Source organism: Ambystoma mexicanum, chromosome 8, assembly GCF_040938575.1.
Source record: "Ambystoma mexicanum isolate Mex_15411 chromosome 8, UKY_AmexF1_1, whole genome shotgun sequence".
Lineage (NCBI taxonomy): Eukaryota > Metazoa > Chordata > Amphibia > Caudata > Ambystomatidae > Ambystoma > Ambystoma mexicanum.
In genome coordinates, this window is record NC_090929.1 from 1,021,232,127 (window position 1) to 1,021,251,189 (window position 19,063).

At 44.8% G+C, this 19,063-nt stretch overlaps 1 protein-coding gene across 2 annotated transcripts in view; it reads left to right on the plus strand.

The window, feature by feature from the left end:
- VCL (vinculin) overlaps positions 1 to 19,063 on the plus strand; it is a 751,821-nt gene that overhangs the window by 687,690 nt on the left and 45,068 nt on the right. For both annotated transcript variants that reach the window (XM_069610959.1, XM_069610960.1), the window contains one exon: positions 17,305 to 17,508. In XM_069610959.1, coding sequence (XP_069467060.1) covers positions 17,305 to 17,508 — 204 coding nt within the window. The remainder of the gene's footprint in view (positions 1 to 17,304; positions 17,509 to 19,063) is intronic.

The following is a 19,063-nucleotide window of genomic DNA, read 5'->3' on the forward strand; positions in this document are numbered from 1 at the left end:
ATGGGAGGAAAAGTGCAAAGGACAGGAGGACTGGGTTGGTATAGTCTGTGAATGGCACCCGAGGGCAAGTGCTGGCAAAGGAAATAGGCGGGGACTGGCAGGAGGGGGGGGTGTGATCTGGTCCATGTACGACTCTGAAGGGACCAGTCCCCAGTTGCCCCGGCAGGAGGGGGGCTTGGCACAGCGGAGGAGAGGGAAGGTCTTGAGAAGATTCCGGAACTTAAGAAGATCCAGGTCAAGTCTGGGGGTTGGGGGGGTGCTGCAGGAGGCTGTTCCAAAGGGAGATGCCAGCCGAGGAGAGGGATCTACCTCTGAGACTCTGCTTTGCGAAACGTTTGACCTGCAGAGAGTTGGAGCCAGAGAATCGAAGGATTCTGGCTGGGCGCTATTTCGGGAGGACAAGCTGGATGTAGAGGTCCCAGGCCCCATACAGCCTTGTGATTGATGCAAAGGGTTTTGAATTTGATCCTTGCAGTCACCGGGAGCCAGTGAAGCGATTTTAGGGCTGCAGAGATGCAGTCCCTGGGCTTGAGGCCCAGGATAGGGCTTGCAGTCCTACTCTGGATTAGTTGGAGGGGGCGAAGGGAGGAAAGGTTTAGGAAGAGGCTGTTGCAGTAGTCTAGCCTAGATAGAACTAGGGCTGTGGAGACATTGAGCATCTGGGTGAAGGTGTGGAAAGGTAGACTGCCCCTGAGGAGATGAAGTTGGACTTCTTGGCAAGGTTCGTGATGTGTGGAGAGGGAGGCGTCGAAGATGATCCCGAGGTTTTTTGCCTCGTGGTTTAGGTGAGGGACCCAAGGAGTCTGGCAGGAGAGTGAGGGGGAAACTAGGAGCAGACGTCCCAATAAGAATGATCCCCGTTTTACTGGCATTGAGGTAGAGTTCATTGGCAGAGCACCATGCCTGAATAGCGGTCAGACAGGCGGTATAATTGAGGATTAGGAGGGGAGAATGGAGGAAGGCAGCTGGAAGGAGAGTTGTGCGTCATCTACATAACACTGGAAGTCAGGAGAGGAGGAGATCAGGTGGGCCAGAGGTGCCTGGTAGATGCTGAAAAACCATGGCGATAGGATGGAACCCTGAGGGACGCCACAGGCACAGAGTGAGATGGGGGAGAACTTGGGTATTTGACTTGGGAGGGTCTGTTAGAGAGAAAAGAGGTAAGCTATGACTTTGCCCTATCAGTGATGCCTAGGGTATAGGGTATCTCGGAGAAGGTTTATGAGGATGGAGTGATTGACTGTGTCAAAATCGGAGGGGAGATCGAAGAGGATCAGAACAGAGTTAGTCCAGATTAGAGAGTAGGTCTCCTCGGGTGTTCAGGAGAGCATTTTCAGTGTCTCTGGCTGCCCTGAAGCAATACTTGTGATCATGGAAGCAGCCAGCCATTTTAGTGTGTAGGGTCAGTTGGGGGATGACCAGCTTCTCCATGAGCATGCCCAATGAAGGGGTGATAGAAATAGGTCGATAGTAAGCTGGGCATGAGGGGTCAGCAGACAACTTTTTTAGGAGAGGGTGCACAAGGGAGGGGTTGAGGGAAAGAGCATGTGGCAAGAGTGGTTGCACAGGTCAGCCAAGGTGGGGACGAGAATGTCGATGGTGTGCTTGATGGTTTTTGGGGAGGGGGGTAGCACCTATTTAGAGGAGACTTTCATAGAGCAGACAACTCTAGAGATCTCATCTGATGCAATGGGACAGGGAGACGCGAGTATGGGGAAGGGCGTGGAGGGTCAGAAGAGGTGAATGGGGCAGGTGGGGACAGGGAGCAGATGAGAAGACAGGATGTCAAGTGTTTGAGAAAAATAGGAGGCCAGTGCAGAGCATAAGGCCTGGGAGGGAGGAGGAGAAGAGGAGACTGCGGTAGGATTGGCGAGTCTTGTAAGAGTTCAGCCATGTTAGTGGCTCCAGAGATGCAAGCTTGGGCATGAGCTCCTTTCTTGGAGCAGATGGAGAGCTGGTATTGCTACTGGAGAAGGCAGCGGGCCAGTTTGTCGGCAGATGAGCTAAATGACTGCCACTCTCTTCTGCCGCTTTGCAAGTTTGTTTCTAAACTGCTAAATCAGAGTCGTACCAAGGGTTGCATTTGAAGGCAGGCTTCATGCGGATCCTCATGACGTGGGTAAGGATGTCTTGAGTTTTGGTGATGGAGAGATGAAAGTTAGATAGGACAGAGTTGGCGGGAGAGCCCAGAGTGGGGGAGGGGTGAAGTAAGAAGAAAAGGCAGCGACTGGCACACGCTTAATCAGTTTAATGACTGAGGAGGAGACTGGCATTGTGGGGGGAGGAGACTGGGCAGGGAAGGTCAAGGAATGAAGGAAGAGAGGTGGGAGTAGGCGGGCCAGGAAAAAGGAGTAGTGAGGGGGTTGGAAGAGGGCTGTCTGAGATGAGGGTGTCCAGGGTGTGGCCTGCAGTGGGTTGGGCCAGAGGGGAGGGGAGTGAGGGGGAGGGTGCAGAGGTTGCAACATGGGAGTCGAGATGGATGTTGATGTCCCCAGTGAAGATGAGTTTGGGGGAGGAGGCAAGAAGAGATGCGATGTCTGCCCATACCCATTGTGCGTTCTGTCACCATACCATTCCTCACGTGACTGCAGGTTGTGCTAGGGAATGACTCCACTGCTATAGTATAGGCAATTGTAGTTTTGGTAGCTGCTTCCAGAAAAAGCATAGTAAAGCGTTTATTAGCAGGCTTCCATTTATATATTTGTAGTAATGTTTCATTTGTTTCACCCCAAACTGCCTGGGGTTTCAAATCCGTTTTCAAATCGGTACTTAGGGTATCGAGGGTGGTTGTGCCTACACCTTTCATTGAGCACTCTTTTCTGGTTCATAAGGTGACTGATAGAAGTTTGATTGATGTTTTTGATTTATCGCAGTTATTTTCAAATTACCATCCTGCAGATTTTCAACCTTTCTGAACGAATGTCGACTCTTATCAAATCAGATCTGTAAAATCGTGCTAGATGTGCTCACGGAAGGTTATTCACGGGGGTTCATAAAGTTAAGCTTACTGTGACGAATCCAAGGAGTTCATTTTTTTCCTCAAGGGGGATCCACCCCTTTCAGGACTAGGGAGGTGAGCGGCTACCTAAGAGGCACCCTAGGGAACAGGGTAAGCAGGATCTCAATGGAGGTGCACCCTTGGAGAGTTAGTAGGTCCTAAACAAGGATGTAATGACACCTTACTTTGAGACAGAAGCCTCAGTGTTTATGGGTTGTATGAGGGGGGGGTGAACTATATTATGAGGCTAAGGCCCATTTTGTTGGGAAGGTCGTGGCTGCGGACCCCATACTACGGACTTCTGTTCAAGAAACATGGAACCAATTGGGTTCCTTATCTCACTATATCGAGGAAGACAAAAGAAAGCAGGGTGGTACCTGGAGGAGAGGAACCGCAAGCCTGAAGGTGCATGTGCACAGGCAGCGCCACTGCTGCAACGCTAGGCACATCATACCTGGAGGCAGGACTACGTCCAATACGTGGTAGGTGGAGGAATCCTGGAGCCCACAGAACACTGCCGAGCTCAGGCAAAGAACAGTGTAAGATTATGCAAATCTGCTTGAAGGGTGCTGAAATGCAACTTTTAACGCAGGGCTACGAAAATTCAGAAGTTGTTTGATGTTGGGACTGTGTACAAGCTTACTGAGGGGGACAGGAGTACTTCCTTTTGAAATACCTGAGGAACTGAGACTTTCTATTTTTTGAGCCATCATCAGACACTGAGACTAAAACCCAGAAAGGGGGAACTAACTGGGACACTAAAAAGGGTGGGCTCAAGCACCAACTTTTCAAAGCCAAGCGAGGAGAAGAATACCTTCACTGGTTGATTTTTTTTTCTTATTGTTCATGGTAGAGCAGGCATTAGGATAAAGTAGGTTACGGACAAGAGAATAGTATTTTCAGGCATCCCGACAAGCACCTTCAATTATTTTCTTAGCATAGGGAACCACCACCATCAACAGGGCTGGAATAGGCGCTTCTTTTCTTTAACAAAGTAATACCCTAACATGTCTTTGTGTCCATCTCATGTCTGACTTACCAAATTGCACACTTTGGGTTGCATTCCGATTTTTCTTAAGTAATTTGTTGTTTGGCCCTCAAGTAAGTTTAAAAAAAAAAGTAAAATATTTTGAATGAAGCAGTGGTTGTAGAGGTTTTCATGCAGCCTTTAAGGGGCGCATACTGAAATTCCCTTACAAGAGCGGGCTCAGGACTACAAATCGCTGCAACACTTAACTATTTTGAAACCTAAGAGTGTCCAATTTTAAAGGTGTGATGGAGCATCATGAGCAAGAACTTCCTAGCCAAAACCAGGAGCTGTTACTTACATAATTAAAATTGCAATATTTCAATTGTGATTAAACTGGAATCCATATTCTTCTTTTAATATCAAACAACCAGACCTTTCACCTAACATTTGAGACATTTAATTGTCACACTAGACGTAATATCTCTTAATCTATAAATCTAGTAGTTTTTCAAAAACCCTTTTCAGTTTCTCATCCAACCCAAATTCAGTTAATCTCCAGCCTTTAATTACATTTTTTTGGAAGAAGACTGACCACGTATGGTTCTCATGATCTATCAGTGTGTGTGGACTTATACGACAATGTCAGTCACCTCCCTGTCAGTGTGTTTGGATGCGTGCTGGTTGGTGAGGAGGAGATGGATGATGATGTGCAGAGGTCTGTTTGACATGAAATGTGAGCCCTTCCTGAGAAGAGGGTGGGGGGGGAGGAGGATCTCAACCAGGTTCTTAAATTGTGGTGCATTTGCTTAGAGGCCACCAGTGAAATCATTAAAGTGGAGCTTGAATGATGTTTTTTTATAGACCACAGATGTTTGTTGCTTCATTTTTGAACACCTAAAGACTGTCTAGCAAGTATAGCGGGACACCTGCAGAAATTGCATTTATTCAGTAAAGTTTTGAGATTACCACAGTGCCCACATTAGTGCCATGCAGCTGTTGAAATGAAGACTAGTTGACTTAAATTGAGGCAGGTGGAATTGGTGCAGACATTAACTTGAAAGTTCAAAATTGTGCACACTTGAGATTTCTGGCCTCTGGGTGAAGGACGCCTGATGGTAGAAGAGGTCAGACCAGTTAGTAGGTTATTTTTAGGTTCACCAAGGGTTCCATGTCATTTCGCCTACCCCCTGCCTTTTTTCCGACTGGTGTTTTTCTACTGGAGTTTTGCCGAAAACACTTGACATTTTTTTTTAATTACTTTTGGTGGGTTTCCCCGCCAAGCCCCCCTTTATTTTTTATTTAACTTCTCCACAACCCTTTATTTACCATTTCCCCACCCCCAAAAAAATGTTGTTGGGCATTTTCTGCAAAACTCCTGCGGCAAAACCCCGTTGGCAAAATGGGTGTCGGCAAAAGGACGCAATACTGTCACAAGCACGATGCTTTTATTCTTAGTTTAACTTGAGACCATTCCTCCACATCCTTCAAAAATCTCCAGGCCCCGGGTGTTCCCAGCATGCTCTTTGTGCTGCTCACGCATATATAGAGCTGGTTATCATTGAATAGGAGTGGAAGGCGAGTCCAGGGGAAGTTGGGCCGAACAAGCTAGGCATCCCACGAATATTGAAAAGGCTAGGTGAACACTTTGGTGAACTTAATTGGTGATGGGTGAAGGCGTCTCATAAGGGGCATAATTTGACCTGCTGGTATTGCTCATTGACTAGGTACCAGTGGCTAGGTGGATTTGTTCCTGGATTGTCTTATGTGAAGATGTTTAGAAAGTTTTTATTTTCACAACCTTCCTTCAATAGAGTCCTCCAACATATCTGATTTTGTATATATTATATATTTTTTGTCTCACTCCATTAGTTTGGTGTGCACTCGTCCGTCTCTATGGCCACCAGTTCAGGGAATGTCTTAGTTTATTTTTCACATTTTATTTAACAGTGTAGTACCAACCACGTTCAGTGGAGTACTACAGACAAGTGTGTCCCCTTTTAACTTCTCTTTCAGCAAACTCCCAATTATTGTGTGATGTGTACTGAACAGGCTCATCGCAGTGAATAATTTTTTCTGTTTTGCCCAGAGCACAACATTGGACTTTTATTTATTTTACCACAATAGTGCCTTTGTAAGTACCATAACCCTGCTTCCTTTGTGCCCTCTTCTTCAGGTTGGAAATTGTCATGTAAGAACATAATTTCACCGTAGCCCAGCTCTGGACCCCAGGCTAGAACTTTTGTGTGAGTGAGCTGGCCACAACAGGGGTGACTGTCTGGTCCCAATCCAGACTTTAACCAGGAAATGTCCTGTTGCTGAGCAGAATGAGCGGTGGCAGGCTGTCCCTGATTGCACAGTCTCCATCTGGTTGGATATTTTAGATCACTTCCATAGGTGGGTTGGGGCAGCCCCATCCGGAATTCTGAATAAAAGGGGAAGACCTGGAGCCATTGGAGATAACCCACAAGATTGAAGCATCTTAAGCCCAAGAACTACCGGGGACCCGCCAAGGAACTGTAGCTGTGACTAGCATTGACCAAACCACCCACATCATTCCACATTCCTGCCTTCAAATCGACTCAGAAGCCATGAACTGTCTGCCTTCTTCCTGTGTACTTTTGTGGCCAGCCAGTCCGAAGCCCTGCTTTTCATCCATCACTTTTTCAAAGTCTGGGTTGACACCAGGTCTGCATTTGGCCAGCACCAGGCTGCAAGGTTGAGTCTCTGTCTTAATAGTCTGTGTAAGCATCAAATCTGCTGCCCTTGAGCCTTCAGCAACTTCATCCACAGTAAGCCCCACGTCCGAAAGTATTCCCTGTTTTAGGGTGCCCATGGATTTGCAATTCAGTTTGGGGTTCGAGGTACCTCCCATCACTGTAAGCGCCCCAACCCTGTTGATTGCATTCGGGTCAAAGTGCTTATTTAAAAAGTACCTACTTTACCAGCCATAGGCAGGGGATCCTGGAGTCAGGAATCTGTTTCGGGGCAACTAGGGCCCGGGGACTGGTAGTCTGTCCCCCTCCATGGCTGGAGAACTAACTGGGAACTTTCTAAAGTGTCTTGTTACAAAACCTTGCTAAATAAGATTGCCTGCCTGCAACAGACTGAAATATTAAAAGGGTAAGAATGGCCTTCCATAGCATTGTTCATTTGTTAAGGCATGCCTGCCATTTTAAGACCTATAAAACTACTTGTAACTTTGTTCTTCCCTACTTCAGTTTTTTGACAGTGCATAGGACTATGCCTAACTGTGAAGAATTCTAAAGTGGTATGTAACCCATTTTGGTGTTTCTCCAGCGTTGCAACTTTGATAGATTCACATGTTGTATGAATATTCCCAGTTGTCAGGTTGGGAATCCTGGGCAACAGAGAGCAGTTTTTTTTTTTAATTCAGAAACTGCAATCGCTTTAGTGTCCCCTGTCATTTTGGTCATCTTGCCCTGCCGCCAATGGGCAGCATGTACCTCAAGTTCTCCCCTAGGGGGTCACTTCAGATGTTTACTGCATGTTCAAGTGTTGGGAGTCCTCTAACAGTTTTGTGTTTTTTCAACATTTATTCTACAACTCCACGCGTTTCTACACACTTCAGGATCTATTTCACACAAAACCTATCCTGACTATTGGTGTCTTTGTTTTTTGTTTTAGGCTTCTTTGTTCTGGTTTTTCCTCTTTGGAGAAGGCCACTCTAGCGCGCTTTAGTCCAACGGACACCAGGCCCTTCTGGATTCCTTCTGCTGCCATGGCCAATCCAAAAGCTAGGAAGCGCCCATGCTCCACCTGGCGTTTGTGGAAGACCAGTATGAGCAGTGCATATATTGCATATTTCAGGAGCATGATGTGAACTCCTGCTCCTTATGTCACTCCTTCTCCAGCAAACCCCAGGACAGACATCGAAGCTTAGTGACTTGGCTGGATCAGGGCACTATGGCTTCAGACACTACTTGCATTCAGAATCAGGCCTCCCTTCACCACAGACCCCAGCAGCATGCATCCTCTTTCAAGAGGTCGAGGTTGCATGAGGATGTTCCTCATGGCAAGAATGTGAACGACTATTCCGAAGGTGTCCCGTAACACGTAATCAACATGAATTTCGAGGGTGGGGATGGAGTTTTTTCCGTGGAAGGTGAGGAAGATCTCTCCTTATCTCTTCCAGTTTTGATACCATCCAGTCATCCTCTGCGGAACTGCCCTCCCACTTCCACACTCCATTGGGCGGGCGCCTCTGCCACTTCCATCAAGGGTGGGAAAACATCTCCATGGACAAGTGGGTTGTGTACTTGTTTCAGTACGGTCACACTCTAGAGTTTCTTTCATAACTACCCAACATACCTCCCTCTACGGCATCTCCCAGTGTTAAGGTGCAGCATAGGCACCCTCATCTCCAAGGGTGTGATGGAAAACATTCTGCATGCACAACTGGGTCAGGCAGTGTACTCAAGATACTACTTTGTGAATAAAGTCAGGCGCCCCATTCTAGACTTCTGCCTCCAACAAATTCACCATGTCACAAACCTTCAGAATGGTTGCACTACAACATATACTAAGCCAGCTGAAACTGGGCAATTGTTTTTCTTCCCTGGATCTAGAAGACGTTTACTTCCACATACCCCGGCCATTCATCTTCGCCACAGGAAATTCTTGTGATTCACAGTAACCAGCCTCCACTATCAGTTCAAGGACCTACCGTTTTCGGCCTCAAGGTGGCACTGCAAGTCTTCACGAAAGGCCTGTCTCCAGCTGCGGCCGATCTGCGTCGACTTGGGGTACATGTTTATCCCCATCTCCACGATTGACTAATGAGGTCTTGTCCCTTCCTCAAGCTCACCAACATACCAAAACTAAGATAAGCTTCTTATCCTCTTTAAGCTTCTCAATAAATGACAATAAGTCCTGCTTGCTTCCTTCCCAGCAGATGCTGTTTCTAGGAGCCCAGCTGAACACAGTCTCTTGAAGCACTACACCATCTTCGGAAGACCCGCCTACTCTGCAGAAATGAGTGACATCAGTCCACACCCTAAAGTCCCTCCTAGGGATGTCTTCTTACTTTAGTCCGCTAATTCGGCACGGTTGACTGCACATGAGACCCATTCAAGAATACTTAGATGCCCGTTGGAAGCAAATCTTCAGATCCTGCAACGACAAGGTGTCCCTCTTGCATGCCTTCAATAATGCTTTTCCATGGCGAATATACTCCAACCTCACTCAGAGTGCTCCATTTCAACCACCAGCTCAGAAAGCCACAGTAACTACCAATGCTTCTCTGGAAGGCTGGGCCACCCACTCTGGCAATTACCAGGCCAGGGGTCTCTGGTCCCAGGAAGAAAGAAAGCTACACATCAACATCCTCTAATTGAGAGCAGTCTTATGACCGCTGAAGTCATTCTGACTCCAAGGGAAGGTTGTTCGGGTGTTCACAGACAACACCACCACCATCTTCTTCATTTGGAAACAAGGTGGCACCTGATCCCTACTCCTCAACAGAAGCTTGGTCCCTGTGGAAATGGGCTCTGACTCACAGGATATACCTGTTCCTGTTCCATCTGCCAGGCATCCACAACTCAATGGCTGATTCTCTCAGCAGGGAACTGCAATCCTGTCAAGTGGAAACTCCACCACGGCTAGGTGCTCCGTATCTTCAGAACATGGGGAGTTTCAGGCATTGAATTCTTTGCCACCAGGGAGAATGTGAAGTTCAAGGTGTTTGCCAGCAGATTCCTGCAACAAGGAAGCCGAGGAGATGCTTTCTCGTTTCTATGTCCGATCGTATTTCGTTATGGATTTCCTCCATTTCCACTGATTCCAAAGGTCCTCCATTCCTACACACAGTTGGTGCAAACTGATCTTGATGGCACCAGCTTGGCCGAGGCAGTTCTGTTTCTCAGAACTTCTCAGCGTCTCATAAATGCCTCTCATCCGACTACCACCAATGTTTGGCCTTCTGTCCAGGGTCAACGGAGCAGTCGTACAGCACGACCCGGCCTCTCAACATGAAGGCCTGGCTCCTGCTTTCCTAGAATTTGGACAAATACCCATGCCCCATGACTACAAGGAAGTTCTTGTGCATGGTCAGTCTACCATTTCCTGCTATGATAGTAAGTGGAAGCACTTTAGACTTCACCTCCTTGCATTTGTATTATAATGTTTGCATGGATACTACTTTGTAATTTGTTTATACAACATGTGACTCTATGAAAGATATCAATGTAGGAGAAGGAATAAGCTACTTAACTGTAACTCCTGTTCTCCAGCATTGGAATCTTTAATAAATTCTCATGCAATCCTCCCTAATATCCTGCTTAAGGCTTTGCTTGGCTCATTTTGGGCATGGGTTGAGAGTTTAATAAAGCACGCTATCACCAAATATGCATTTTAGCACGCTCTATCAGATCCCATATAGATCAAGCAATAATGTAAATTTATGGTAGGTTAAAGAGATAAGTTTTAAGACTTTGTTGGTCTTGTTTCATTCGTAGCGAACAGGGAAGAGAGGGTTCCATCATTTTTGCTGGCTGTACCATAAAAGACAAGTCGTGGCACTTTTAGGTGTGTTATGCTAATCTGAAGTGGGCCTCTAAGGGAGGAGCTGAGGTACATGCTGCCCATTCGTTGCAGGGCAAGATGACCCAAAATGACTCGGAGAGAACACTAAAGTGATTGTAGTTTTGGAATTCAAATTTAAAACTGTTACTGAGGATTCCCAGCCCTACAACTGGGAATATTCATACAACATGTGAATCTATCTGAAAGATGCCAATTATGGTGAACAAGAGTTACAGGTAAGTAACATATTCCTTCCAGGCAGTGGGGTATTTGTGTTTAATAATGATTTTAGTGATGATGGATCAACGGTGTTGATCTCTGATTTCTTGTGTTTAGTGTACTTACCTGTGTTGACCTCTTCCTTAACCGACTCTGATTTTGAGTCTAAACCTAACTTTTCAGTCATTCTGTCTTGTGAGAGTTTAGTCAAAGACTTAAGTGTTCATTAGTGGCACCTTTAAATTGTCTTCTCAGAACCCTTCATCAGAGTAGCTTATGAAAACCCTTAAGTGTCCATGGGCATGGTGTACTCCAGGAGGATGCTTGTTGTGAGATTGTCTCCAGATCGTGTCAAGGTGATTTTGTTGCCATATCTGCAAAGTTGAAATTGTGTCGGTCGATAAGGTGGCCTCTTAGACTTTAGTACTTTAAAAAATTAGCCTCTTACGACATTTCGGAGGACAAGGCAAGAACAGGGATACAGCAGTAGTTGCATAACTGAGTCTGCTGTTTAGAATATGGAGTGTTGAAACACTATGGAACCTGAGCCAAAAACCAGGGAATCTGTTAACATTTGTAGAGTTCATTTTCTTTTGTATTTCAGTGGAATGTCCACCCATGAGAAGACTTTGTGATCCTAAAGAAAAAGATCCAGCTCGTCTTTATTGCAAACTCTTTCAGTAAAAGCAGTTTACTCCCTACCCCTCCCCCCCACCTCCACCCCACAACTCTGTCTGTGCTCGAAGACCTTGTGTACCATTTGCTTCTGGTTACGTATGCTGGGCTTCACATATATCCTTTGCAGAAATGTATGGATGACAAGTGGAAAAAGTTGTAATAGTTTCGGTTGTGGTGGACAACAGAAGGGGGCAACCAACCAGAGATGACACCGGTGGACAATCTTAACAAGAGCTCACCATAGAGTTTAGAGGGAGCAAAAAGCCCACTCCAGCCAATTGAAAAACATAGTGGGGTGGGGAGCGGCAGGTAGCAGGGGAGTAGAGGAGAGGGACCTCTATTAAAGAAACCAAAAGATATCTCCAGAACCGAGGTCACACGTATAGCACTCTTGCGCTAGTAGCCATATGGGCCACTATGTTCGGCACACCGGAAAGAGTTTAGGGGGACTTAGGAGAAATCCTTCTAGCAACAGAAAAATAAGGAAATCAGCAGAAATACAAGGGAATGCATAAAGTTGGGGACCCACAACTCCAAAAATGAAATTCTGCTCAAATAAAACCCCTACCTGGAAGGAAGACCACCAAAAGGACAGTGAAGCGCACAGACTGGGTTTAAGCAACATGACCAGCCAGTCTGAGGACTCTAATGCTGCCATATGGTAAATTATAAAAGGTGCACATACCCACTCCTATTCCGGCCTGTAATCCATTCCATGGCAGCCACATGCCGAATAGCCTTAGCACTCTAGCATCTTGCCTTTCATAGGTGGAAAAGGGGGCCTTTCTTTGTGAGACCTGCCCACATGTAGTGGGATGTTTTACAATATCGTACAACAAAAATAAGCCTTTGTGTTTGTAAGTAGAGGGACCGAAATTAACATTTCATAGGCAGGAGCTAAAAGCAGCTACTGGGTTTCCAGCATTAACCAGTGACCAGAAGCTACCAATGGGGATCAAGGAACTAGTACATAGCGTTACACAAATCTAACTTCCAGATAAGATACAAACATATCTTTTTATTCATTATTTATGACCTCTTATGCTTTAAATGTTGCATAAATGTGTCCTAATGTGTATTTATAGATTGTCCCAACTGCACAGTTAAATTCACGTTGGTGTATTATTTCGGCATCAGTTGGTCTGTGGAGCCAAAGGTAGCTCCTGGTAGCTATTGGTGTCAAACTAAGCAGGCTGTTTTAGGCTACAAGCAGGAGTTGAATAGCTTCCCTCAATTTCGAAACCTGCAACTACACTATTTTCTTTTTAAATTGGTGCTGTTTTGCCCATACATATTCATCTTGCCATGTTAGGGGTAAGCACGTATACACGTGCCCCCTGTACCCTCCCACCATTGCCTGCAGACCTGTGATGTCGTAGAACACCATCTTAAAAAGCCAGAACCCCCAAGCTACTTACACAAGTAACCCCAGAGTTAAATGTACTTTCTTCTCCTTGGTCATGATATTGTATTTTTCATTTAGTGGTGTAATTTCTAAAATGATCTGAGCATGGATTGTGGAACTAGTCATAAGTCTTATGCATACAGTGCTCATTTCCATCTGTCTACTCTCCCAACTCGACCAGTATGTATGTGCTGTTCACTTGTGCCTCTGGGCTTCATGTACCTGCTCACCAGAGCCATAAAGGTGGGAACAGTGTATCTATGTGCTGTCTCCATATTGGGAAAGGCGACCAGTTCAAAATTCAGATTGCCAGTTTTTATTTGAAGGGTAGACTTAAAGGTCTGTTTGCAAATCGAGGAGATGAAAAGTAAATGGGCTTGTGACAAGTGTAACCTAATGCTGTAAGTGAACGGGGCTTCCTTTATCTTTAGGCAGTGCTGCAGCCTCACACCACTTGATAACCCATTAGTAATCGTTGCCTCCTGCAGACATTCTTCCTGGTGTGGGGCACAGGGTGCATGCTTCTGTTTCCTGCTCATTTCTACTAACCTGTCACGTGTTTGGTTGATACTAAGACACGTACTTCGCTGTGAGCACGTGTGCCTTGTGTAATTGCTGGCCTAATCACATGGATATGTGTTTCTTTGCATGGGGGATCGGGGGGGGGATGGGTGTTGCTTGTCGTTCTGGTCCATGACCTTGCTGTTTAGGTGAACATGCAGGGAAGTGCACTGGATCATAACCTAGGAGATTCTCCAGCGCCCTGAAGAGAGGTTGTGCAGACTCTGGCCATGTGTACATTTTGCACCATTGTGCCCCTACAGAATAGTGAAACGTTCTCCTGCAGAAAGAAAATCCTGGTCGTTGAGATCCTCTGCACTAACCTCCTCCCTCTTGTTGTGGTGTATTGTTTTACTAAGAGTGACTGTATACTTTGGTGTCTGAATTCTTTCCAACCTTCATTACTATGGACTGTTCATGGGAAATGAAGAAATATGCTTTCATTTCAATGTTGGGTGATGCAGAATATTCCCTTCCTTTCACCAGCCACTCCTGCTTACTAAAGAGCATTCCCTAGAGTAAGCCTCTGTCCACCGCTGTAGCTTGTCCCACCTTGCGGAAGGAATTCTTGTTTTACAAATGTTCTTATTAGAAAACCTCTCCACAGTTAGAGTCCCTTAGAATGCTGCACCTTATTACACCATTCCTCTTTCTCGTCAGAGTCCTTATACTAGATAGGCAGTTAATTATCCTGGAGACGGACAACCCTTAGCTTAGACTTAAACCAAATATTGATTACCTCATTCCTTTCATCTGTTTATAAATTCGAACCCTTACCCACCCTTGAAATTCCTGTTTTCTGAAGGCCAGTGCTCCTGCTCAAGCCGGGCAAGACGACATATGTTCATCCAAATGATCTCACCATTGGTTTCTTTTTGCGTGATGGTATGTTCTATAATAATAATTTTGGTGGGTTTTTTTTACATCATTAAATGTAATGTGCTGTGCCGTTATTGCAGCAAGAATTGCCGCTAAGTTAGTCATGGTATAGTGGGCCTTTTCTTTTCCATATAGCTACAGTGAATGGTTTTTGAGGAATCAAGCGATTGAAAGAAAAGGACTGGCCATAGAAGTACAAACTTCGATACCGGCCAGCCACGTTACTGGAAAAATGTTTGCACTAGCCTAAAGGGAAAGCTATTTGAAAGCCCTGCGACATACCTGGCCCTCCATCACCCATATCTCCCTTCCACCTCCCCACAACATGCCGGGGGTGCGGGGAAGCTTTTTCAACTCTTTTCAATTGAAAGGACTATACATGTTAGAAATGCTCACCCAGACGTGACATTTCGTTTGGTACTTGGTTGCCATTTTTTTTACAGCCAGTGATTTCGTCAGCTTGGACATTCTTTAGATTTTCCTGGCTCTTAATTATGCTGCAAGTCATTGGTTTCTAAGTAATCGTGTCCTGCAGTTAATTTCTTGTTAGCTGACCCTCATTGCCTGTGCTGGGATTGGATAATCCGCTGCACATTTGCATCAGTGTGTCTCACTCGAGCCACATTGCACATAGTACCACCCACTCCATTAGCTTCACTTCAATACTCGTGTTTTTGCATTAGAAGAAAAAATGCAGGGATTGATTCAGTGCCAACAACTGGACCAGCCTTCTAGGCTAGGGGTGTTTTCCTTGGCTGCATTAGTGAGTGTACTTTTGACACCAGCATCTCTGAACGTGCCACACCTGTAAAATAGAAGGCACTCAATATTGAACATTTTCCTCGCTCAACTCTTGTGCTCCTTGGAGGTGTGATCTATCGGAAGATGGTTTCTGTCTGGGACTCATAGTTGTGCTTACTCCTCGAGACCTACAGAGACATACCAAACCCTACTGGGTGAAAATGTGCACTTTGCAGGTGTAATCTTATGTTCTGCAAATTCTATTCCCATATTTCTCCATTGCAGTAGATCTTCCTTAGGAAAGAAATGTGCAACGTTATTTCTAGATGCAGTCAAAAGGTTCAAGATATTTAGTCCATTTCAGAACTTCATTAAGTACTTAAGTGAAACGTGCACATCAAGCAGCCTTGGTGAAGGTCCAAGGAGTTTGCCTAAGCTGGCATTCTTCCGATAGGCTGGATTTGCCACTGTAGAACTTAGATCTACCTTTTCCAGGAAATTCCATGTTGGGGACTGGCAGATGAGTAAAATGACCACTTGGAGCGGTAGCATTGATACAAACTAGACCACTGACCTGTCTACAACAGAGTCAAGCAGCAGCAGACATACAAGTCTTAATACCAACAAAGGTATTGTGGCAAGGGGCATTCCAGAGGGAAGTATATCCAGAAGCGAGATGTGTGACCCTCTTGAGGGAGTCTACTGTTCAATAGGATTGAGCGCATTTTTGCAGTATAACCCTCACGAAGCAGGATTTGCTGGGGTACGAAAATAAAAGGCAGATGACTTAAGCTGACAACCCACATAGGAACAAGATTAATGTACCACACAGAGCCTGTAGATATTGTTTTTCAGCAACGGTAAGCTCCTAAGATCTCTTTACCACAAGACAAAAACCAGAATGCCCACCCTACACATTCAAACAGCTCAATCCGAGATCTTTGCGAAATGCCTTTTTGATTGGTTGGTAGAAGACGTTACTTTGCCCTTTACCACCAACACCTTAGCACAACTAATTGCAAAGTCCAGAACAGCTTCAATCTGAGATCGAATTATTAGGGCTACTATGAGCATTCTGCAAGGTCAAGCAGGGATCTTCGGCAGCCGTTGGCTAATGGATTTGGCAGACAGTTTTATCAAAATAGATTAACTTTTTGTGAAATAACCTCCTTGTGTTCAGGGACTTTTATGAGCGAATAGCATCATCGTGTGCCTTGCTTCTCAGTTGTTTAGCTGATATTTGCAACATTGATATGGTGGGCCCCTTCATACGCTAATTCAACAGCTTAAATGTACAGGTCTATTTTATACAGATTTCATGCCCAGGGTATATCTGATAGCCAGTCTCTAAATATATTGGTTTTCTGTTTAAGGGCTAATTTTGAGCATCAGACCATTTAGAACTTGTGGTTTCTTGAGTTGTGATGGTGAAAGACTGTTCCCTACTTTCCTATTTTGGTGTATTGTAATGACTGTGACGAGCTAGGAGGACTGGGTGTTAATACATCGACTAATGACTGGAAATGGCCCTCACTTGGACTCCTAATCTTCCTCATGAAAGTCTCATGTCTGCAAGGTCTTAACGTTTACTGAGTTCATTTTTTTAATGAATTTATTTATAGCAGTTTTATACAGTCACTTTGTGGCACCTGCTATAGAAAACAGGAATTTCAAGTTCTATTTATACACAGAGTGAGGAAAGGTTTTGCTTGTATCAAGCAGGGATGCCACAGATGCAGACTCCCCAGTCCAGAATAAGACCTGTGATTGGTTTAGTAGGATTCTGTGCAATGAAGATTAGTGGTAAGTAAAGACCCTGTTAACATGCAAAGCCCCTTGCTAACCCTCGGGTCTAATTGGTCTGCTGTGTCCACGATGGAATGAGATCAGACTATGGGAAAAGCATAACCTTAGTAGAAAGAGAAAATACCATTGCCTACTGAGACACAAGCCTGCCCTGCGGATTTGGGTGAAAAGGCTGGTTCATTGACCTAAAATGTAATGCTTTCAAAGAGGATAATATTCACTTGAGCATCAACCCAGTTCAACACTCGCCAACAGCCTGAAAACACAGGTGTTTATAATTTCAGTTTTCAGTGAAGACGATTTAGACCACAGATGAAGCACAACTGGATACTTCCGAGACATCATTCAATTTCTCGTTGTCTGTTTTATATCTGTAATTTCTCTGTTTTTGTTCCAGATTTACAGGTTCTGCAGAAACCTGTGGCTGTGGTTATACTTGCAGTGTTTTTGTAGTGGTATAATTCAGCCTTGCATTAATTTTTTTATCACACTTATCTTTCACTTCAGGGTAATGATATCATTGCAGCCGCAAAACGGATGGCTCTGCTGATGGCTGAGATGTCCCGACTGGTCAGGGGTGTAAGCGGCAACAAAAGGGCTCTTATTCAGTGTGCGAAGGACATTGCTAAAGCCTCTGATGAGGTCACGCGCCTGGCAAAAGAGGTAGCGAAGCAGTGTACAGACAAGAGGATCCGGACCAACCTCCTTCAGGTGAGGCGTATGCAGTTCAGGGTGGGTTTTTATGTGCTGTTGTTTGCCATACCCTGTCCATCCCCAGCAGGAAAGCACATTCAATGACTTTCTCTCTCCCAAATCTGACATTTCTACTAAAGGATTTTCCTTCAAAATTAAGATAATGCTTTTTATTGCTCCCCTTATGTGCTGGGGTTGTGAATATGCTCCTCGCAGTCACATGGAACCATTTTGGCATCTAATAAAGATCCTGAAATGAGTGCTCAATGTAAACATTGGTACATGTTCACAGCCAGTCCATCAGCAGCTGAACCAATCAGTACTGGTAACTCTGAAGGGGCCATCTAAAATAATGTGTTAAACTAAAGCAGCAATTTTGGGAGGGCTCAATTTTATGTCCTTTGAGGATTGCTCATTTTTCAGACCATTTGGCTTAATGCAACATACATGTTCTCTTACAACTTTAGTCACAAATGATTTATGAATAGCCAATCATTATCATGTAATGACCTAGTTAAATTAAATAATAGAGGCAAAATCAAGACACATCAGAACACAGTAATTCTTTTCAGATACGCCAGAATTATGAAGTCTATTCATACATTTAAAAACTGCAGCCAAATATAGATTGCTTTTAATACCTGTGATGTCCTACTATAAGAACATTGAAATTCTCTTTTTAGTTGCATGTAGATGAGATCTTATATTATCACTTTAATAAAAAAAATAACATTTAAGCTGCCAAACGATAAATAAAATGGATAAGACTAGTTGGACAAGATTGCCGTTACCGAGTGTCGGGTCTGTTTTCACAAGATGTCCTCAGGAGCTGCTGAACCCCACACTCCCAAGTTATAAACGGCTGAGCCCGGAACATCCCCAAGGGAAAGGGGAAGTGGATAAAATAACAAACAGTTCAGATTCCAGGCCTTGACTCAGGAAGATATCTGCATGGGACGAGAGAGAATTACTGGTTAGCTTATGTTTGTTTGTTTATTTATTTGTATAGCGCACCTTACCCAGGGGCAACAGGGCGCAGGCAAAAGATAATTTGAGGCTTACAATGTTGCAGAAATGTACACTTTGAGGTAGTCATAAAAATAATCAGAATTACAGGAATAAAAAATATACAAATCTTCATATATACAGAGTCAATATCTATGCAGGGGTAAGTATACAGATATGTACAGGGCTGTTAGAGGCGGGTAAACCTAAAGGAATATTCAGGATTACAGAGTTAATAAGGAATAAGAGGTATACAAGTCTTCAAACATTAAAAGTCAATATCTATACAGGAGGTAAGTGTACAGAAGTGTGCGGGGCTGTTAGAGGCGAAGGCAGAGATACGAACAAGAGTATCGCTATCTATACATAGGTGTAGGAAAGTGCAGCTAGATACAAGGGTTATTGGAGTTAAGGTGACTGATGAGGTGTCTTCTAAAGTGCGAGTATGGTTGGTCAGCTCTTAGGTTGTGAGGCAGAGAGTTCCAGAGCGTGGCAGCTTCCACCGGGAAGCTGTTCCCACCAATGGTGGAGAGTTTGAATCTGGGGATTATCAGACGGTTGGAATTGA